This window comes from Physeter macrocephalus, chromosome 9, assembly GCF_002837175.3.
Source record: "Physeter macrocephalus isolate SW-GA chromosome 9, ASM283717v5, whole genome shotgun sequence".
NCBI classification, from domain to species: Eukaryota; Metazoa; Chordata; class Mammalia; order Artiodactyla; family Physeteridae; genus Physeter; species Physeter macrocephalus.
Window position 1 is genome coordinate 80199188 of NC_041222.1, and position 24741 is coordinate 80223928.

The 24741-nt window shown below is 36.1% G+C and overlaps 1 protein-coding gene across 10 annotated transcripts in view; it reads right to left on the reverse strand.

Annotated features, from left to right (window-relative positions):
- Nucleotides 1-24741, reverse strand: part of FANCC (FA complementation group C) — a 325534-nt gene that overhangs the window by 200435 nt on the left and 100358 nt on the right. For 2 of the 10 annotated variants that reach the window (XM_024132862.3, XM_028494114.2), the window contains exons 2-5: nt 17655-17789; nt 10775-11017; nt 9025-9109; nt 3974-4068 (exon numbers count right to left, since the gene is read on the reverse strand). In XM_024132862.3, the coding sequence (XP_023988630.1) occupies nt 3974-4068; nt 9025-9109; nt 10775-10939 (345 nt within the window). In that variant the 5' untranslated portion in view covers nt 10940-11017; nt 17655-17789. Of the gene's footprint in view, nt 1-3967; nt 4069-9024; nt 9110-10774; nt 11018-17654; nt 17790-24741 lie in introns of those variants that run through there. The other 8 variants (XM_024132860.3, XM_028494112.2, XM_028494116.2 and 5 more) reach the window with 6 other exon arrangements.

Genomic DNA, 24741 nt, shown 5'->3' on the forward strand with positions numbered 1-24741 from the left:
TTGGGATTGACATGTACACACTGCTATATTTAAAACAGAAAACCAACAAGGACCTACTGTATAGCACAGGGAATGCTGCTCAATATTCTGTAATAACTGAAATGGAAAAGAATTTGAAAAAGAATAGATACATGTATATATATAACTGAATCACTTTGCTGTACACCTGAAACTAACACAACATTGTTAATCAACTATGCTCCAATATAAAGTTTTTTTAAATGACAAGTATAAGAAAATTCAGAGGAATAAAGTTAACTAGGCATTCAGCAAAAACAAAACACAAAAAACCCCCAGAATTTCTATTACATCTCTGTCCTAAAAACACAACTAATCAATTCAGTCTAACATTTTCAAATTTAATAATTAACATGAATTTTTATTGCATCTTAGAATTTATAGAAAAAATTCTTTGTTTTTGACTCAGGGTGTTTCAATCACATTTGTGATGCTCTAGAAACACAGAATGACCCAAGATTTTATTACCACAATTAAAACAGGCTAGCATATATCAGGTACTAAATAAATGTTCACTGAATGAAACTAACAAATATTATTAAAATATGTCTTGTTATATAGTTTTAGAAGTATACTTGACGACAAGTTACACATTTTTAAAGTGTAATATGTCACTCTATAACTTTTATGGAGAAAATATCACTTTTAAGATAAAAGAAAGCATACCCAAGATATGTACAATTGATTCATAAACTAGCAATCATCTTTTGTCTTGCTGCATTTACAGTCAACATTATACAATTAGGAAGGTACTGATTTGTGACAGGTATATGTAACTAGCTTTAGACTGCTAAAAGTTAAATAATTAATATTATTCCTACACATCTTTTTTTTATCAATTAATATTACAGGTTTGCCTAGTACAATGATGAGGGAAACTGTTTTCCTAGTCTCTTAAGTGCTCAACTCCTCTCTAGTGGCACCATCTTCTCAGAGTAAGGCAGATTCAGAACCATCTCTATTTCAATCAACTTTCTCTCCTTCCTTCACTGCCAAGTTTCTTCAAAGAGTAATCAAAGTTTATTACCTCTGCTTCCTCACCTCCCCATCATTCCTCAATATCTATAGCAATCTGGCTACTTCCCTCAACCTCCCACTAAACCTATTCTCACCAAAGTCATTCCTCCTTAGTGGCTAAATCCAGGTAGTGTTTTTTCAGTCCTTATCTTGCTCTTTCAATCCTTTACGCTCTACAATTGCCGTGTCCAATACAGTGACAACTAGCCACGTGAGGCTACTCAGCACTTTCAAATGTAACAGCTACAATGAAGAAAAATGAATTTTTAACTTTTAAAATGTTAATTAAATTTAAATTTGAAAACAGACACATGATTCAGCTTTAAGTTTCTTTGAAACAATTTGGGTATGTGAACCTACTTTTTCAACTGTATATTTTATAAAACAAATCAAGAATTTCCAATGAAAATTTAGCCTCTGAATTAAGATGTAACATATACACTGAATTAAGTATAACATATACACTGGATCTCAATGACTCAGTATTAAAAAAAGATTATAAAATGATCACATTAATAATTTTTATACTGATTACATATTTTAATAATGTATTTTGGATATACTGGGTTAAATAATCATTAAAATTAGTCTCAACTTTTTCTTTTTACATTTCTTAAAGCAGGTACTAGAAAACTGAAAATTATCTATGTAGAATGTACTTTGTTTCTATTGGACAGTGGCATGCTATAGCATTAGATATAAATGACCACTCATTCCTTCTTAAAATGCTGCTGCTTTTCTCCTTCTTCTTCTTGGACTCCCCCTTTCTAGTGTGCAGTGTAACTTATTCTTCCACTCACTCCTTAAATGCCAGTGTCTCCCAAGGTTGTCCCTAGGCCCTTTCCCCTCCTCACACTAGGTACTTTCCTTGGGTGATCTCACCCTCACGCATGGCTCCCACTGTTCCTGTACCCTGAGGACTGTCAACCCTCTATGTGCAAATCAGCCCCTCTACTGAAAACACTAAGTTCAACTCCACCTACACCTAAGTACACCTGCACTTAATTTGCCGTTCCATCCTTACATATTTACCTTATTAATATCATAAATCTGGTCCCTCTTTTCCATTTCATTCAGGCCTTCATGATTTCTCACTTTTATCACTACAATTGCTTCGAAAGTGGCACCTTCCAAAGCAACTTCCTTTTGCTGGTAAGTTTCTAAAATTCACACCTGGCCATATGATTTCTCTATTTAAAATATTTCGGTGGTTTCCCTACTGCCTTCAAGTTAAAATAAAAAACTTCTTATAATCATACATTAAGGGTTTATGCTTCATCATCAACCCTATAAAATCCCAAGCTCAGGGATATCTACACACCTGCACTTTCCTGAATACAGCATTTGCTTCTTCACCACCATCTTTGCACATGCTCTTTTTGCTGGCAGGAATATCGTTCCTAAAACTCTATCCTGTTCTCTTAGTCATCCTTCAAAACTCAGCTGATATATCATCTCTCCCAGGAAACATCTCCAAACCACCAAGTCTGAACAAGTATCCCTCCTCTGCGTCACCATCACCCCTATACACAGGTCTACCAATAACCCAATGACACTGACTTAGAATGACCTGGTTACTAGTCTGAAGGTTACTCCCTGAAGGTAGGAATTAAGTGTTTTAACTTTACCTTCCTGTGCTACACTTAATGAGCACCTATGTATTAAATGGACACAATATTAAATAGGGAAACCCACAGAATAAACTGCAAGTCTAGAAACTTAAAACTAGGCTAATATAAGTCACGAGTTAACTGAAGAAAGTTAACCTAATCTCTCTAAAAACACTTTATTAGATGGCCTATTTCTGGACTTAATGAGCTAGCCAATAAAAATATATATCCTAAATAATCACTAAAATAGCAAATACTCAACAAAAGCAATAATTAAAAAAATTGAAAACTAAGTATGTTATTCTATTTCTATAGCCTTGTTTTTCATATATTTTCTTCCCTAATTCTACTTATCAGTTCCTTCCTTCAGCTCTTTAACTTTCCTTCCAGTTAAATATTGCATTTTTTCCTTCCCTTGCCCAATCCTTTTCACTTCTACTGTCCCTCCAATTCTTCTTTTAATCTAACAAAAATACAAATACTGTCTTTGTCATCTCTGCCAGCAATTCTGTATAAAACAAAGGAATGGTAAAAAGCAGTGAACGGAATGATATCACCAGTCAGATTGGTAGACAAAACCATATGCATTAATCTGGGTGGTTGGTTTCATAATACTAAGCAGCTAATCTAGACCATATGCATAGTAAGTGGAGTCTGACAGGCATCAGCAAGTCCTTGAGGTTATTGCAGCAGGACAGTGGGGGGTAAGAGAAAAGACCAGCCAACTTGCTGGTGGTGAGGGCAGCTACAGCACAGCCTTACAGCATTCTCCTACTTGTGCCCACCATTCAAGAGGAAGCAGAAACAGGGGGAATTCAGGAAGCTGTCAGCTATCTGGACTAGCATGGTCAGGTAACCGATTTGACTGTTTGCAGCATTAGCCAACCAGCCCTAGATGCTAGTCTGAGCACACTGGCCAGGGTACCAACTTTAGGACACAAAATAAAGACTGCTGCTCCCAGGGCACTTCTGAATTTTAGTTTTACTACAGAATAGTTTCTGAGAGAGGTAGAGAAGTACCTGAAGAGAAATTATGTAAGTATTTAAAGTAGGTTGGTAGGAAGAAACAATTGTTAGAAGGAAGGAGAGTACATTCTTTTAATTACCTGAGAGTAACTTTCTAAAACCACTCAACATTAGTTCTTGCAGGCATGGGGAAGTTCACCCTGAGGACCTATCTCTTAAGGAATTCACAATCAAACAAAAATGAAATCTCTTGAAAAGCTTTACAAGTTTAACAGTGAAGGATGTGTTTGAAAAAATTTCTGGACTGTCAAAGCAGCACCTTTATTGAATTCAAAGCAGTATAGTGCAAGATTTACTTTTACCCGTGTCCAGGAGTTAAATTTTGATTCTCCAGAATTCTGTGGATCTTTCTTAATCAGACAACATAAGCACCATATTAGAATTTTTTGGCTTTCATCTGCAAAAAGGAAAACCAAAATGAGTAGGTTTTATCAAATAGAAAGAAAAGATAATCAGTATAAAATTTGTAACATTATATACTAAAGGAAATATATTTATTATATTTTAGGAAAATCACAAACTACTAAGTTCATAGAACAAGCATCCAGGACCATGTGTGAAACTTTGTGGTTTTTTTCCTTCTTGTGGGTTCAGGATCACTTATGCTTAGCCCTTGTGAGGTCAATTCTCTTTCTGTCACAGCAGCAATTTTTAAAGCCAAAAGAGAATGATGGAAAGAACTAAAAGAACTAACTTTTTTCAAGATCAGTTCTTTATTTTATATTCAAACCATTAGTAATTTCAACCTTTTCAAGGCAATATCACTGCTATAAGCAGTAGTCAATATTTCTGATTTAATCTAATTGGCCAAAATACCCCCACTTGTTAAAAATAAATTTAACAAAAAGAATTGTTTTAAAATACATTCTTTTTAGTACCAAATGGTTTGGATAAAATAGAAGCTTTTTACATGCTCCTAATTCTTTACTCTAAAATGTAAAACTTTACTAAATATGTGATAACAATGCTGACCTTTGAAATCTATTTGGCTAGAACATCTACTTGGTAAGCCATTTTCTCTTTCCTCCTTTGGTAACTAAGTCCATTCAAGTTGGAGATTCTATAACACAACTGAGAAGCAAAAATGAGACCTAAAAACTGAAGATGTCAGTACCTGAACTAGAGCCAAGCTACTATGGACTTTACCACAAGGCCATGGAGGTGACGCTGAGGAAACCCAGAACCTGGAATCACTCCTCTGCAGAATCACCTGATGCTCTTTACTTTGTTATCTACTGCAATTTCATAAACACAGCATTTCTAAGGGCTTCATTAACAAGAAATAAGGAGAATACAAACTACAGTAAGCTATCTCAGCATTTTCAACCACAAACCAAAGGACCCTGATAGTAATTTTAAATCCATTTTCCCCCCATAAACTTAGGCTCTCCTAATAACTAACATCTCTGAACAAACTTTATCAGGGGTTATCCTGAGGGATATTCCTATTTTTCCTAGCTTTTATGAGCTCAAATACATCACTGGCTTGCCTGAAATCAGTTCATTTCAAGAATCACATAATTTAACCGCTGGAGATCCTAGAGTTGTTCCGGTTGAACCAATGCCACTGATTAAAAATCTGACTGCTGTACTTTCTATGTTTTAAATATCAGAAGAAATTATAACTATCTGCATGTCACAAGTGTGACAAACACATCTAATGATATGCTTATGTAAGCAGCTTCCCATGTTATACAGAATGCAACCTGATGGGGAGCATTTCCAAAAATCAGACACTCACCACTAAAGAGAAAAAAGACAGAAAATGTTAATTATGGAGTGTAAATCTAAAAGAATCCAAAAGATAGGAGTTTTCCCCAGGTGTTGAGTGACTCTGCACATTTAGTTCAACAAGCATATTATTTTTTACTTTTCTCTCAAAAAGAAAAAGAAGAGCAAGAGTAACTTGCCCCCAGCCTTTATTTCTTTGCCCAGAGTCAATGCACTGAAATGCACTGCTAATGAGCTTACTTTGCTTTAGGGATTTAAAGATGCAAGCCATCACCTATTATTCATGAATGTCACCAGCACTGTCTACAGGGGATGGCATCTGTCAGGCTTCTCCCTTGAGGCTCAGACATCAGAGCTGGCGCACTGGGGATGGAAAACTGCCTGGGATTCATCATGCAGACAGTCACTAGTGCAAAGCACTCATCTAAAAATGAGTGTAAGGGAAAGGAATATACCAACATATATTTGCCACCTAATATTTTATTTTTTGATATCTTGAACTGAAAGCTCAAATGAAAGCTAAATTAATTCTTTAAATTAATTCTATAGTTTAAAAGTGTGATGGCAGCATTTTCTTAGACAATAAATATTTGTTTTAAGCTTCCAAGTTTGGGGGCAAACTCTCACACAGTAATAAAAAGCATGAGGAAAACAGGTTACAGCTATAATATGTTAATCATGAGCTCAGACCTAGAACCTACCAGCCAGAACTCCAAGGAGGTGAAGGCAGTAATTTTACGGAGAGTACACCGCTGAATAAAAGGTGTTTTTTCCCTTTCTATTACCTACTTTTTCTCTTCCCTTTGTGGAATCTTTTAATTTCCAAATCCTTCCTCCTTCCTTATTATTCTTATTTCTGATCCTATTCTCACTTACTTACTTGTTTCCTTGATGGAAACTGTTTACTTTTACTGTACTTAAAAAATAATTTTGATATTACAAAACCATAAGAAAAGATCCTTTCCTGGAAGAAAGTGCCCAACTAGTGAAACAACAGTGGCAACACAGGCAAGATTTGATTACTCATGAGTTCTGTGCCTGTCAGTCTCCTCTACGAACTCAAAACCAAATGCATACCTCAAACAGGAAACTGAAATTTAATGGGCAGTTCAAATGGTAAAACAGGCATTTAAACAGAAAGAGATGGAGAATTTGTTTCTGGTTGATAGAGGGGGCCAAAGTAATAGAGATTAGGTGCTAAGGAAAGATCACAGACAGATGCAAGTCTAAGTCCACAGGGAAAAATCAGTCCAGCCTCTCACTTTTACAAATAAAGAATCGGAGACCCAGTGAGTTCTGTGGCTTGCCTTAGAAAATCCTACCTCATCTATTTTCCTCCAAGACTCAACCCCCGCAAAACCTCCCCTGTGTAACTCTCCTTCCCCTCAGCAACTTATTCAAAGCTCCACAGTACCAACCATCATCCTGACTCTGGCTGATCTCCTTAGGTTTCTTTTTTTCCCTGACTGGAAGCTCCTAGAGGGCAGAAATTGTGAGCCATGTTTTCCTAGGGCTTGACATTAAAAAAAAAAAAAAAAAAAAATAGTGACTATATACATTCACATGAAGCTGGCTGGTGGTAAAGCCAGGACTGGAACATTTCAACTACAGTGGTACAATCCATGGGGGCAGATCATTACAAAAGGCTTTAGAGGAGTAGGATCCTGGATTTTATTAGCTCTATATTCTGAGAAAAGTGACATATTTAGGCTAATCCATAAATACCTATCCTGCAAGCCTATCAAGAACTCAATTAGACCCACTACGCAATCCATAGAGAATAGTGCTCAGCACAAAGTGAGCAATGCCCCTCATTCTACTTCAATTCTACAACGCAAACTTTCCCACATTTTATCATTTCTGCATTAAGGATGTGTCCCACATCCACTAGGTACACTTAAAGGGCATATTATTTCTTTTTTCTAAAAAGTGGTTATTCAATCCATGAAGTATGTAACAATGAGTTATGCCTTTAAATGGAGGAAATTCAACAGTTTCTTTTCCTTTCTCCTGCCATCAACAGCATTGGCCTAGCTCAATGTTTGTCACACTTTTGGTCACGACCTATAGGTGGATTGTAAAATCAGTTTTGGGTCATGAAAACCATTTAAAAAATGGTATAGTGAATATGAATTGTGCATAATAAAAGCAGCTTTTTTTCATGAAATGTGTGGGTGTATAACTGTATGTGTGCATATATACACATGTATAGAAAATGTATTTCTGGTCAAAGGTTTTTTGAGAAACACTGGCCTAGTTGAAATATATAAATTTAGGGCAGGTAAGCGTGGCCCTGGTAGGCAAATACAGTGATGGCTTCGCCATTTTAGATCAAGAACTTGAACAAGCTAAGTGGGTAAAGGAGGGAGCGTCAACTTAAGGGGGAAGAGGAAGCAAGAGGTATTAAGTGAAGAGGAAAAGGAATAGAATGAAGATGGGGGTGGAGCCAGTAAGTTTGAGTATATGCAGTGCACCCATGCATGTATGCTCATGGAACCAAATGCAAATGTTGTCCCTTCCCCACCTAGTTCAAGCTCCTTCTAATGACTTAGAACAGGCTAGGAAAGAGACACTATAATTCTCTAAACATCAAAGGGGAATATTCATATTATTTTTGATTCTACTATCATTATATTATGCAATTAGTCTCTGACTTTAAAAATATGAAAAGTAAATATTACATTAGCTAACAATATAGTCAAATCAAGGCAATAAACCTCCGCTATATACCTTCAGATGTGCCTATTCACCCTATGCTAAGCTCTGGGACAACAAAGAGAACTAAAACCACAGTTCCTGCTCTTGAGAGGCATTCAGTCTTGCAGGGCATCAGACAGGGAAACCAACAATTATAAAGCAGTGTAGTAAGTGTTATAATTAAGGGAGATACTGGCAGCTATGCACACACTAAGAAAGGTTCCTAACTCAGCCCTAGCAAGGCTATTTCGAAGAAGATTTGAGGACATGAGATGAGAACAGAGTTCCAGGCAAAAAGAACTGCACGTCGCAGGCCCAGACATCAAGCACTGTTAGTAATTTAAACTGTCTACAATGCATGTGGTATAGCTGTGGAGGATTAAACAGGAAATGAGGCTAGACAGGTAGGCACGAGGTCAGTGAAGGGACACCTTCCCCAAAGTATCCCCAAATTCCTCTTAACCTTGGGTAAAACCAAACTGCCACCCCTAAATAACGGCAGAGCCATGGCAGGATTCAAACACTGAAGAATTTTACACATGGAAAACAGTGTGTGAGTTAATATGAAACTGAAAAAGAAAGAAATTATTTCATTATTATAACCATTTTACACTGAATTAAAAATGAAGTTATAACAATCATCTGGGAGTTTCTGCCCTCTAATTCAAGGAGTTCTGTTCTCCTACACATCTGCATGTATGTGTTTGTTTGTGTGTGTTTATCTATATACACATACACAAACATATATGGACAACAATAAAGGATGCCTTCTTTGTAATGGAACAAGGAATACATTTGATAAGTTGTTTCATGAAAAATAAGAGAAAGGCTTATAATTTAAAGTTCTGTGTTTTGTTAAACAATGCAAAGATTAAAATTATCATTAGAAGTTTGTATTTTGAGAGGACATGCTTTGGATTCTTACCATATGCTAAGATCAAAGGATTCCGGCAAGTTTTTGCCAACAGTTGACCAACTGTGGGGAACCTTTCAATAATTGCATTTGAATCCTATAAAAGAAAATTATGTTTTGGTCAGTAAAAGGACACTACGCAACTCAGAAAAACCTGAACTGCCATTACAGGTTGAGGGAGCTTGAATGTTTCTTGTTTAGCATATAGTTTAGAAAAGGAGGGGGAGAAAAAGGTTAGAGAAGATCTTTAGGCAAGTAATTCTAATAAAGTTTAACAAGCAATCACCATACTTCATCCTTAAACCAGGCCACCAAAACTAAGAAGTACAACAAGTTTAGGTAAAATCAATATTATTGCAGAATTAACTTTATTTTACTCATATTTAAGTCAAGAAAGGCCACTTTATCTAAAAAATAACAAAGACTGCATAATAGTGAAAAAAAATTATAGGTGATTAATATCTATATAACACCATATGTTCATCCTGGGTTTTTTTTCTAACATAATAAGAGAAGTTCCTGAGTCAGCTCCAGTAGCACTATCTCAAAGAAGGTTTAGCAGGACAAGAACTCTAGAACTTGTAAAAAGAAATGAAAGCAGCCAAAGCATATAGATATATATCTCTGTTTATTACTATTTGGATTACTATATGCTAAATGACATCATACTTGTCTACAACGACCTAAAACCTGACACAAAAAACGATCAACCAAATAGAAAACAGCTTAAGACTAAAAAATACACTTGCTGTTGTACACTTGGCCCTTTCCCACTTCTTTACCTTTCAAGAAAGTTAAAAAATAAGACCAAACTGGGCTAACATGCATGTAAGCTGAAATGATAAGCATTTCCTACTGCTGAAGCAATAAATTCCTCACATTTGTCTGAGCATCAAGGTCAGTCCTGGACTTTCTGGAATCACTTTAAGGTCAAGTTACAAAAGTCTCATTGCCAAAAAACAATTTTAAAAGTTAGCATTAGTTGTTCATACAGACAGTATCTTTTCTTCTACTTTCTAAAGACATGTGAACTCAAATCATCACTATGAATTATTCTTCAAATTTCCTACCTGCTTCTTTGATTAAGGAAAGAAAAGTATAATACAAGAACACCTACATTAAATGACAATTTTGCTTTACATTTTGAAATTAGAAAATAAGTATAAACAAATAATATTTTTATATTATGAAAATACATTAATTCACAAAAATACCTATTGCAATGAAAATAAGAAATCTTACGTCAAAATGAAAAGATACCAAATTTTGAACACAATAACTTATACAACAGTGAAGACACTCATAATCTTAATATTCACAAGAAAAGTCCACTTAAAATATTTATAAAGAAGAGATCTTAACATTTATCATCTCTTAGTAGAGCCCACTTTAGAATAGGGTTGAGAAGAGTAAGCATTTCAGCAAACCCTTCAATATTTAAGAGATACAAAGGCCTTTAAAAGAAACCCAATTATTACCTGACAACAAGTGTCAAAGTCTTGTTTATTTAAAAACAACCTGATTGGTCGGACAGTCTCATGTGACAATATAACTAATCAAGAAAGAAAAGACTGAAGTCATAACGAATCAGACACTAGGAAACCACATCCTGTCTGCAATATTTACAGGTAATTTGTCTGTCTAATCCTTCAATACGTTAGGTCAATACCACAAGTCCCTGGACTGCATTCAGGCTTAATAAAAACTGGTAAAGAGTTCCTGATGTCACAAAATAACCTTATTATTTTGGTCCACTACTCACCATCTCTTTCAAGGCTTCATACAACTGCCTCAGGAACTCCTGGAACCGAGGCAGGTGACGACAGGTGTCTTGTTGGGTTTCCAAAGTGGATGCCAGGTCCCATACGGAAAGCTTCCGCATCCAAAACTGAAAATCAGAAGGAAGGCCTACTGAATCTTGAGCCATCTCAGAAAAAGGGAAAAGGTGATGTACCTTCACAGTGGTTTGTCACACACTGAAGGAAACAGTGAACACACATCAAATCTATAAGAAAGGGGGAAAGAAATGAAACATTTAAAAAAGGATCATTTATCAATGCCTTCATAACCACTGATGAGTGAAAAGAGGATTACAAGGGACCAAAATAGCATGCTTTCTGTGAAGTCATCTTTGAGTTATTTTAAAATGTGTCACCCAGCTGTATCTCCAATTTTTACCATCTGAACTTTTTATCATGAGTAATATCATTACACTAAAAGTCATTATACCTCCACAGGCACATGCTAATTATGTACAAAAAGCACAGCTGATAATACTTTATATCTTCTTGTTAAAATTGAGCTATTTTTAAATGTTCTGAATATGAAGTTCATTTGAGTATTTTAATGTAATGGGAAATCAAAAACATCCATGGGAGTTTCATAATAGTCTGTGCCTAAGAAATGTTTTTGAAGTTCTTATGTTTTATAGGCACTTCTGGCTTCTCATTTAGGTGTAAAAAAAATCTCTATGCATTACTGTCTAATGAATTTTCTTCCTAGTTTCTCAATTCTGAGAAAAAAGTAAAATAATTCATTCCACATGCACCAATTTGAACAATCTGCTTAATTTAATTAATGACTGCTGTATATGCTTGGTCTCCATTCACAAGAAGAAATCATATTTTGGTGAAATAAGATAAACTCCAATTGTTGAGGAGGTATGCCAGTCCTAAGTGACAGAAAATAAAAACTCATAAACCTGACTTACCACATCTGAAGTACATGTTAAAAAGAATAGTGGAGTTACATGCAGAGGGAGAGAGTACCTCAGGCAGAGATAGGTCAATAAACTCCAGGTGCCTCACTATACCATCCCAGCTCCTTGCCATCCACACCCACGGGAAGCATACTGGGCAAAGAAGGGAAGGCTGCTTCTCAACAGGTACAGGCTTTTACAGACTCATAGTTTCCTGGGGCAGGGATAATACTCAGCTATCTAATTTCAAAAGATTACTCTGCAAGTGGTAAGTGAGTTTAAATCTTCAACAGCGATAATTAACAGATAAAGTGCTCCCAATTAAATGCCAATAACATCAACAATGGAGGTTTTCACTACTAAACAGGAAAATAAGAAAAAAAATAGGAAGATTGTACAATTTTGCTGCAGTGCAAAAACAATCTAGACCAGGAAGATGAATGTTTTAAAATAGTACTAAAAATTTAGTTTTGAAAAGTACCATAAAATTTTTTTAAGTTTAATTATAGAGGGAATATATGCATACTGTCAAATGGCACATACATAGCCAAATATCTAAACATCTGATTCCTCTTTCTCTATCTTCTTCATCCAAGCCACCACCAATACCTGTCAATTCTACCTCTAAAATAAATATATGTGATTTCATTTGACCTCATTCACTCCTTTCCATTTCCACTACTGCCATCCCATCCCATTCCTGTCCATTTCTTCCCTAGAGACTTCTATCTGGTCCCACCTATTCATCTCCAGTTCATTTTCTACACTGTCAACAAAAACAACTTTCCCAAAGGTAAATCAGACCTAGTACACTCCTGCTTAAAACCCCCTTCAATACGTTCCTTGGAAGGAAATCTCAACCCCCTGCAGAAAAGATACCGGCTCCTTATAAAACATAGCTCCAGCACACCTTCCCACGTCCCATGTTGCCTCTCCCCAGCTGACCAGAGTCCACTCCAGGCCTTTCATCTGTTTACCAACACACCAAACCCTCCTTCCAGGCCTTTCTGCTGATGCCTCCACAGCTCTGAGCACACTGGTTAATTACCCTGGGCATTTATTTGTTCACTCAGTTCTTATTGCCTCTACTGGTACATGCATTCTCTGTCTTCCCTGAATTTAGCCCAGGCCTGGAAAATACTCAATAAATGTTGAGTGAGGAAATATTTTTCAAAGTATAGTTCTAAGCTAAATGTTATAACAAAATGCTTTTCCAGGTAGAGCAATTTAATTTTTAAAAGGTAACTCCCCCCAAAAAGAAATTTTGAAGGTATTTTTATGTTATCTATGTAAAACTTAATTATTAATATCCCATTTTATAAATACAGTAATAGCTTACATATTCATATAATTACTATGCTCTTGGCAATATATTAAATACCTTATGCATACTAGCTAATTTGATCCTCACAACAACCCTATGAAATGGGTATGTACTACTATCCTCATTTTACAGACGCACAGAGATTATGCAATTGCCCAAAGAAAGATTATGTAAAAGCCAAAGGAAGTAACTGTTAGTAAGTAGAAAAGCTATGGTTGTGGAATTTGAATTCAAAGACTTAAGCTCTAAAGTCCGTGCCCTTAAACAAAGAAAGAAACTGAAGAAACAAACTGATGAATTTCTAACATGTTTCATATGCCTCTACATGTAAGTCAGTTTAGATATTTGGGGACATCAAATTGAAGAACTTTTTGATAGAAGAGACAAGAAACTATTTTATTTTAACAAAATTACAAACAACCTTTAGTTTAGCAATGGAGATGCATCTGACTGTTTTAAATGGAAAAAGCTTTAGGGATCATGCAGTGCAGTGGTTCTGGATGCTTTATTTCACAGCCTGTCTGGGGAGTGGGGGCAGTGGGAGCAGGGAGATGATAGCGGTTGTGAAACAGGTGGTACCTGGTTGTGATGGGAGCAGTGGAGGTGCTGCTGGCATTTACTGTCCAAGAGCCAAGGATGCTGAACACACTGCAATGCAGTGGGACAGCAGCTCAAAAAGGAAAATGGTCTTCCCCCAAAGGCCAACGATACCCCTACTGAGAAATGCTGACCTAATCTGAACACTCTGGAATGGGCATCTGTTGCCTGTTTACCATTCCTCCTCCATTTTTAGTTATAACACCTTACTTTTCCTTTAGGAAAGTATCTCCCCTATATTCCCCAGGTCTTGGCAGGTCCATTAATCAAGGTACCTATGCCATCAGTCAAGGGGTGAGATGATGATTCAAATTAGGCAAACTAGACTCTCTACTGGGAATCTGAATCTTGAGCAGATTGCTATAAAGGTGGAACTAAGTCATTCAAACATTCTCTTAGTCTAAATCCCTATGTCATCTCCTTAACAAGGTATGACTTTTCAGCTTTCTCTTTAATTCTGTCAGCTACCCAGGGGCCGTTTAATTTTTTTTTTTTTTTTGCTTAAATTAACCACTATTGATTTGTGTGATTTTCAATAAAAGAACACAAACTGATATAGTCTGATGTTATACAGTATCGGATACAAACTGATACCAGATAGTGGGCTGCAGACAACAGACCTTTGGAGAAAGGAGGGGAATTTAGAACTGCTACTGGGCCAAGTCAGGTAAAATGACAGTGAAACTTCTGTTCCTATTAGGGAACTGGAAACCAGAAGTCCATGGAAGAAGAAGGTAATACAGATCAATGAGGCATCACCCTCACACAGAGGTCCTGAATCATTATACTCTTCTAGTAGGAATGGCCAAGTGAAAACACTTGACTATCAAAAAAAAAAAAAAAAGTCACACATCTGATGACTTGCAGAGAACCTCACTCCCCAGCTGAGGGGCCAATGGGTCTTAGTCAGTGATATTAGGCTGTCATAAATGTAATCAAATGGTGACTCCAACTCAAGGTGTACTTTTAGATATGAATCCTAACTGGGGCAAATTAATACCACCCTTGGCACCTAGAATACAGTTACGAAGCTGGTAAATGCATTTCTCCATGGGGATAAACTGAGGACATGAGAAAGCAGTTGACTTTCACCTGACTCAAAGATATCAATTCTGGATATAGCACATTACACTGGTCTACCATATTGAAGATATCAGGCTGATCAAAGTAGGAAGATACGGGTGCCTTGTTTGTATTCCATATGGTGGGATATAAATCCCATGAACATACAGGGCCTGCCATTTCAGGGAGTTTCTTGTAATCCAATGGTCTGTGGTACGGTCAGGATATGCCCTTTAAAATGAGGATACACAAGAATCTAGTACCGGTGGTTGCCTCCATTGTGGAGACCTAAGTAGATGGATGATAAGTGCAGGAAAGGAAATGTCCTTCTCTGTACTTTTACTGTACACCTTTTTGCACCTTTTCAATTTAATGCCATGTGTATTAGTTACTGACTCAAAATTAATAATAATAAACAAAAAAGAAAGTGAATGATAACTGCTATACCTTATACCTGCTAAGAAGCAAAATGCTTGGCTGATACCTCTGGGATTCTGAAGGTAACATAAACTACATGGGTTTTAGACCATTTATCTGCTTCTACCCACTTGCCTGGCAAGAAGAAAATATGGGTAGGCCCAGAGGAATAATCACTATACAGCTTATCTGTCCAAACTGAAGTGCTCTGACACTCAGCTATGACCCAGCAGATCCTACACTCTTTAAAGCCTGTGTGGAAGATCTGGATTCTGGAAAAACCTTATGGCAGGCCTCAGTGACTGGACTGATCTTCCAAGCCACAAAGCTGGGTGTACCCAGCAGCACTCTATCATCATGTGCAAATTATGCCTGCTTGGTCAAAATGCATGAGTGAGGTTTTTGGATGCTATCTCTATATGTCTTGCTTGCTATGTCATATAATTTTTAAAAATTCCCTTCTCTTTCATTTTCCCCCTCTCCTACTACTGCATATATAAAGTATATTATTAGTAGATAAATTTGCTAAAATCTATAATTTACAGATAATAACAAAGATGGAAAAAGGAACTGACATTATCCAGAACCTCTGGACTTGAAGCTAGATGCATTAACCAGGCATTACTTTGAATTACCTTTTTGGAAGGAAGAGAAAGCTAAATTATGTTAGTGGAAAGTGTTTTAAAAATTCTTTGCATGGAAAGCAATAGGTTTGAATGTCTTGAGTAATCAACAAGAGACAGTGGCATATCTGTTGTTTTTGCCCACCTAACACCCTTTTCCTGTTCTTTTAATATACAGTCAGCGCTCCCTATCCACAGGTTCTGCATCTGTGGATGGAAAATTTTTTTAATTTCAGAAGGTTCCAAAAAATTTGCCATGCACCCGCTACTATTTACAAAGCATTTACCTTGTATTTACAACTATTTACACAGCATTTACATTGTATTAGGTATTCTAAGTAATCTAGAAATGATGTAAACTATATGGGAGAATGTGTGTAGGTTATATGCAAATATTATGCCACTTTATATTAAGGGAATTGAGCATCTGTGGATTTTGGTATCTGCGGGGGTCCTGGAATAAACCCCCTGCAGATATCGAGGGACAACTGTATATGCACCCCACTTATGCTCTGAAGAACTGCCCTTCTTTTCCATATAGTTTTAATGAGACTGGTTTGCCTCCGCAGAAGTGGAAGAGTTACACAAGTCTAACGAATAAAACTAACAGCTAAGGAATACACTATACAAATAAAATGAGTTTATGCCCTTTTTATCTGACATAAACCGTAGACTTTCACCCATTAAGGAGAGTACTTTATGATGATCTCACTTAAAACACAAATTGTGTGGCACAAGTGAAATTCTGTTTATGATGTTTTCTTTCTTTTTTTCTTTTTTTTTGGTACTGTTCAGTGAGTATTTTTTAGTATTCAAAAAAAAAAAGTAAACAGCCAAATGAATCCTATGTGCCCTTTAAACAGTTCAAACAATTATTAAGATTTTCCATTTTTAAAGCAAATCACAGATACCATATCACTTTACTCAAAACACCTTGATTTGTGTCTCTTTTTTATAAAGACTTAGAAGAAACTTAACTACAATAGCGCTTTCATATCCAATAAACCCAACAATGCTATCATCTAACAGGCCTTCTATGTTCAAATTTCTTAAAAACTTCCCTTTATATTTGGATCGTTTATATTCGGATCCAAACAAGATCCACACATTGAATGTAGTCAATATTGATATTTCTCCTTTAATCTGTAACAAAATGATATTAAAAAAAGGCTTCTCGGGCTTCCCTGGTGGCGCAGTGGTTGAGAGTCCGCCTGCTGATGCAGGGGACACGGGTTCGTGCCCCAGTCCGGGAAGATCCCACATGCCACGGAGCGGCTGGGCCCGTGAGCCATGGCCGCTGAGCCTGCGCGTCCAGAGCCTGCGCTCCACAACGGGAGAGGCCACAACAGTGAGAGGCCCGCGTACCGCAAAAAAAAAAAAAAAAAAAGCCTTCTCTAATCTGTAACAAGTACTCCTCTTTTATTTTTTTTTAACCTCTTCATATCATTTATCCTTGGGAAAAACCAACACATTTGACCTATAGAATCTCTCACACGTGTGCATTTAGCATTTCTTGTGGTGGTCTTTAACATGTTTTGCTCTCTCTTCTATATTGCTTGCAAACTGATAGCTAGACCTAGAGGTTTCATTAGATTCAGGGTTAGTTCTTTTGCAAGAATACTTCATTTGTGGTGTTGTGTTCTTTGAATCAAATCAGAAGTCACATATAATATCTGGTTGTCTCATGTATCATAATGTTGAAACTGATCAGTGGTTTCAGGTATTGTCAAACAAATCCAGCCATTATAAAGTTCACCACCACCTTTTCTCTAATGGTTTTAGGATCTTCTGATGATCATTTTAGGTCCATTAGAGGTTGAAAAATAGTGATTTTTCTAATTTTATCCATTCTCCTGCTTTTATGATGTTTCCTGACATATAGAAGTTTTACATTTTTAGGTAGTCAGGTTAACAATCTTACCTTTGGAACGCCAATGTATGTCTCTTCAATCCTGTGAAATTGCCAAAAGTTCTGCTAACTTCTCTTACTTTTAGTAGTACAGGCCCTCTTCTAGGTTCTTGGTCGCTCCCAGCTTCTCAAGAAATGACAAATGCCCTGAGGTTGAAAAGCTGCTGTAAAATATCTGCTCAGAACTTTGCACTTCCCTTCATCCCAAGATCTTAACCCCTTGAGTCATGAGTACCTTCATAGTTCTCCAGTATCTTCCAAATACATTTTATCTGGCTTTTCTACCCACTCTAAAATAGCTGGAGGTAAAGTCTATAATAAGTTCTCTTGATTAACCAGGATAGGTGAGGTAGAAAAAAGTATGATACAGACTATATTTAATGCAAACATACTTTCTTTAAAATTACACCCAATTTCAGTTCTATTTAAGACTATATAGTTGAGACCAACCTTCCTGCTGAAAGTTATTATATAAGGCTACATGAAATATAAAAATATAATTCAAAAATCACCAAAGAAACAGCAAGATAGTGCGGAATTTTCAGAGAAAGATCTTGGCACATGAGGTGGCACAGGCCTAGGAAGTCTTTTCTGATCCTGAAGAGGTAGTTTAAAGACAAAGCAGCAATTTTGACAGCCTTACTAGAGAGTAAAAGCAGGAGGCCAGGCCTGTCAAAGTGAGGTCCTGGTAAACCACCCCACATTGAGGACTGCACCCACAGAGGTCCACCCTGAGAGTATGGGTGACCCAGAAGTAAACCAGCCTGCATACAGACTACAGCCTAACTATGAAACTGAAACTGAATTAAGGTGGTCCCAGGTTGCTAGTGCTGCTAGGTACCTGCAAGATGCAAACAAAATTCCTCTCTGGAGAAAAATAACATCATCATACCTTTCTAATTATTTCTGAAAATAATTTTTCAAATCCAACAAAATTAAATAATTAAAGACAGGCACACAGGAAGAAAAGAACACATGAACAAGAACCCAAAAACAATGGACAAGAACAAAAACAAAAAAAAAACCCAAAACAGAGAGGTACTCAAGATAGTTCAAAAACTAGACAAAAGTAACTAAGAGGGTCCCTTGTGAAGATGAAAGCCAAAATTTCATCAAGGAACTGAAAACTATAAAAAAATGACCCTGTAGATGAAAAACAAACAAACAAACAAACAAAAAGAAAGAATTCTAGAACTAAAAAAAACCTGAAATTAAGAATTCAACAGATGGGTTTAACAGCTAATTAAACACAGTTGAAAAGGGATCTGATAAACTTGGAAGATATATTAGAAGAAACTATCCAGAATTCAACATGGAAAGTAAAAACAATGGAAAAATACAGAAGAATAGATAAGATACACAGAAATACAGTGAGAAAAAGCTAGAAAACCTATCTTCAATGCAATGAAAGGAAGAAAGGACCAACCTAGAATACTACACCAAGCTAAAATACTCCTCAGGAATAAAGGTAAAATAAAGCCCTTTTGACACACTGAAAGTATCTGTCACCAGTAAACCTGCTCTAAAGGGTGCTCTTCAGGCAGATGGAAAATGATTCCAGATGGAAGTCTAGAGATGTCAGAAGAAATGAAAAAACAATAAAAAATGATAAATACATGTGAATTTTTAAATTAACACTTATGATATAGAATAAGAATAGTATTATTGGGGTTTTATACATATATATACTGAAATTAAAATATACAAAACCATAGTACATATGCCAGGAGAATGACAGACTTAAAGAGTTCTAATGTCCTTGCATTTTCCAGGAAAAGGAGGATAAAAGTGTTAACATTTGACTTTAATAATTCAAAAAAGCATACCATAATTTCTAGGCTATCCACTAATGGAAGAATAAAAGTATATAATTTCCAAGTTATCAGAGGAGAAAAATGCATAGTAAAAAACACTTAACCCCCAAAAGGGCAAGACTGGAGAGAAAAGGAATATAGAATAGACAAAATAAATAAAAAGCACACAATAAGATGGTAGATTTAAACTCAAATATATCAGTAATTATATAATATGCAAATAGATTAAATTCTACAAGTAAAAACCAAAGATTATCAGTTTTGAATTTTTTAAAAAGCTAAATGTTGTTACAAAAGACACATCTAAAACATAAAGATATAGGGATAACAGGCTAAAAGAAGAATAGGGAAAAAAATGCCATGTTAACCTAACCAGAAGAATCAAATAGAGAGGGTGGGAGGGAGGCGCAAGCAGGAGGGGATATGGGGATATATGTATACATATAACTGATTCACTTTGTTATACAGCAGAAACTAACATAACACTGAAAAGCAATTATACTCCAATAAAGATGTTTAAAAAAGAAAATCAAATAGTTTCAATTTAAACACACTTTGGGGCCAAAAGCATTACTAGAGGTAAACAGAATCACTTCATAATGATAAAATGTTTAACTTACCAGGAATACGTGACAATTTAAGTTTGCATGTACATAATAACATGGGAATGTAGAACAACATATAAAGCTTAAAATATAACACAGAAATTAACATAACTACAATGAAAAATAATAAATTCCAATCATAGCAGGAAATTTTCACACGCTTCTCTCGGTAAATCATAGGATAATCAGACAAAAATCCATGAATTACAAGTTTTCCCTCAAAGCACACTCTAAGCTTATGTGTTTATGTACACTAGTAGAATGCTCGTAGCAGTATTATTCATAATAGACCTAAATTGCAAACAACCTATATGCCAATCAAGAGTAGAATAAATAAATATTCATACAAGGGAATACTATGGAGCAATGAAAATGTAGAAACTACAACTACAGTCATAGAGATGAACTGACAATCACTGGTTGAGAGAAAGAAACCAACCCATAAGAATATATAAGGTATGATTCATTTATATAATGTTCAAAAACAGGTAAAACTAAACTGTAGTGATTACCCCAAAAAAAGCCAGGAAACCTTCTACATTTAGAGGAAAGGAAGCAGTATTATTGGGAGGGTATGTGAGAAAGGCTTTCAAGATGCTGGCAATATTCTATTTATTGACCTGGATGGCAGTTACATATGTATGAACGTTTTAATAATTTATTAAAGTGTAAATCATGTTTATGTACTTTTCTACATGTATTATTTCCACAACTACAGAAAAGTTGTTTTAACTTCTAGCTACATATTTGCCATACAGATATCACCCCAAAGGTAAGGAAAAAAAAGAAAATATAGTATAGTTTGTAAATGTGAATCAAGACGTAAAGTACTTGATGAACATAATAAAAGGTTTTAAATTGTTGAAATAGTCTGCATTTTCTATGTTTTAGTTGAGTTCTCTGTTTGAAAAAATTAAAACCACCAGAATTGGCCAGGGATACAGTTCCAGCACTTGCTTCCTCTTCTTCATTCCTGTCCTCAAAATGTCCCCATTTTCCCAATCCTGGCTCTGAGGAAGAGAAAATCCACAGCCTTCTCCCTCCATCTCCCTTCCCTTAGCTATATGGCTACTGCTTTGCCCTGTGAGGGCCATTGCCACAAGAAGGGAGAGACCTCCAATCTACCATGCAGGGGAGGATAACTGGTGAGAGCATGAGGTGGTCTGTGCTCATGTATGAGGCAGTGTCCATGTATCTCAAAAAAAAAAAGAGAGAGAGAGAGAAATTCATGCCTTGTAAAATGGGGATGATTCTTCAGATTCATAGTGATTTCAACTTTTTTCACAAATGCAGTGATTTTTTTATACCAGTTAATCTGCACACTTACTACACAACTGAGAATTAAATATACTTTTGATTGATACCACATCTTTTGACTGGTACCAAAATCCTTGATACTGCCCTGAATGTAAATCCTTGGCTTTCTCATGATCCTGCTGAGTGTATATGCCCTCACATGGATGTCTATGCCTACATTCATTTCACACAAACAACTAAAGAAATATTGCTTAGCATCTTTTATTTAAAAGCATAAAAGAAAGGTGGACGTTCAATGACATACTTCCTCAAAACTCAAGATTTTAACAAGTATTTTGTACACACACACATACACACACATATATACTAATGTATACTAACGTAGCAAAAGCAAAGGGCATGGAAAGTTAGAAGGAAATACCCTTTTTCATTTCTTGAATATCTCTCTTTTAGCACATTTACACAGGTTCCTAAGGAATCAAACCATGATTTCACCTTCTCTACATACAGAGACTAAAAATAACAGAAATTGCTAGTCTCCTCAGTATATATATATCCAAAAGAAAATAAAATGACCTTCAGAAATTCTTATGAAGAGTGAACTAAAGGGAAAGTCCTATGAACTGAGAGACCTAGACACCTGAATGGAAATGACTGTTCTGTGAAAGATTCCCATGTGCTTGTTCATGTCCCTGTTTCCTGCTGATCAGAGGAAAGCAGGAGGTGGGAGGGGGAGGAGAAAAGTGGCAAGGGGAAAACAGCTATGGGGTCCAGCAAACATCTGAGATACCGAAAAGAGACAGGGTCAAAATGGTGTCAGGTTGGGATCACTGCATTTGCCCTTCCCCTCTCATCTATAAATTGGTCAAAAGTTACTTTGTTGCTTGCCAAGTACTATTCTATGAACTCAAATCACATGGCACAAAGATACACTATTGGATACCCTCAATACCCTCAATGTCTATGAGGGTTCATACTCAGACTCAAAGTACAGCAGGTGAGAGAGAAGTAATATTTCAGGGCTAAAAGATTCCCCCATTTTGGTTGACTTCTGTTCTTTAGAAAAAGGATATATTCAAAAGCTTCATAGAAATGTCGACACAAGGTATATGGATTTCACCAGGCACAATTCATTAGAGTAGAAGAAGGAAATAAAGCATCAAAACACTTAACATACTGTCTGAAGAAAGATGACAAAAAGTGAAGAAACAATTGGGAGACAGGCTGGAACAAAGTGTCCTAATTCGTTAAAAACAAAAACACTTCCCTTAATTTAGAAATCAAGAGGTTTAAGAACCTGGCAAGGGACAGCCCTAGGCCAGTGGTTCTCAAATTATCTTTCAGAAAGCAAAGTGGGTTCCTAAAGTTCTATGTTAACACTTGAGCATTTAAGCAGCCCTGACTTCAAAGAGCCACAGGCAGGGCTACACATATGTCCAGTCTACCACAGTGCTAAGACCAGTGACCAGTAATGACATGAGCAATTTCAGCCTCTTGCTTAACATTATATGACATTATTTCCCCTCCTAAGTTACTATGTTTCAGGATGGAAAAATAAACATTCTATAATTTAACCTGTGATATTCTGGTCTTCCATTTGCATTACTGTTGGCTGAATGACACTTTCACATCTCAAATGGTGGTTCCATCTAGAAACATCTTAGAACTCAACCTTTTAAAGATTTTCTGAAAAGTCTAAAAAGAATCCCTACTCAGTTGATACGATGAAGAATCTGGTACCTTTAAAGTTCTGTCAAAGGATACAATTGCCATGGATGAAAGAAAAAATATTTAAAAAATCATTTAGCCTTAATCATCATTTTCTTTCATGACAAATATGAGGTAATCTATAAAGCCATGTATGCAAATAAGAGTAGCCAGTGCCACATTTTGAACAGTGTGAGAAATTCTAAAGCAGTTATTGTAAATTAATCATGAGCACTGAAGTAATTACCAAGGTAGTACCATCTATACCTTCTAAACCAGTGCAGTGTGTAAACACCTAGGATGACAAACGTGAAAATAACAACAACAGTGGTACAGAGCTTGAAAGCTCTTTTAAAAATCACTTAGCAAAATGAAACCTTGTGTAAAAGTTCTACATACAAAATGGACAGACCCATGCAAATCATATAAGGGATTAATATCCAGAATATACAAAGAACTATAACGCAATGACAAAAAAACAAAGGACCCAGTTTTTAAAAAATGGGAAAAGGGCTTGAACAGACATCTCTCCAAAGATATACAAATGGCCGATAAACACATAAAAAGAAGTTCAACATCACTAATCATTAGTGAAATGCAAATCAAAACCACAATGAGATACTACTTTATACCCATTAGGATGGCTATCATCAGAAAACACAAAAAACTACTACTACAAAGCTACAGTAATCAAAACGGTATGGTACTCCTACAAAAGCAGAACTATAGGTCAACAGAACAGGATAGAAAGCACAGAAATAAACCCACACACCTATGGTCAATTAATCTATGAAAAAGGAGGCAAGACTAGACAACGGAGAAAAGACAGTCTCTTCAGTAAGTGGTGCTGGGAAAACTGGAGAGCTACATGTAAAAGAATGAAACTAGAACATCTTCTAACACCATACACAAAAATAAACTCAAAATAGATTAAAAACCTAAATGTAAGACCAGATACTATAACCTAAATGTAAGACCAGATACTATAAAACTCTCCAGATACTTAGAGGAAAACATAGGCAGAACACTCTTTGACATAAATTACAGCAATATCTCTTTGAATCTACCTCCTAGAGTAGTGAAGATAAAAACAAAAATAAACAAATGGGACCTATTGAAACTTAAAAGCTTTTACACATCAGAGGAAACCACAAACAAAACAAAAAGACAACCCACACAATGAAAGAAAATATTTGCCAAATGAAGCAACAAACAAGGGCTTAATCTGCAAAATATACAAGCAGCTCATACAGCTCAACATCAAAAAAAAAAAAAAAAACCCAATCAAAAAATGGGCAGAAGATCTAAATAAACATTTGTCCAAAGAAGAAATACAGATGGCCAAAAAGCACATGAAAAGATGCTCAACATCACTAATTATTAGAGAAATGCAAATCAAAACTTCAATGAGGTACCACCTCACACTGGTCAGAATGGCCATCATCAAAAAGTCTACAAACAATAAATGCTGGAGAGGGTGTGAAGAAAAGGGAACCCTCCTACACTGTTGGTGGGAATGTAAACTGGTACAACCATTATGGAGAACAGTATAGAGTTTCCTTAAAATACTAAAATAGAACTACCATATGATCCAGCAATCCCAATCCTGGGCATATATCCAGAGAAAACCATAATTCAAAGAGATACATGCACCCCAATGTTCACAGCAGCACTATTTACAACAGCCAAGACATGGAAGCAACCTAAATGTCCATC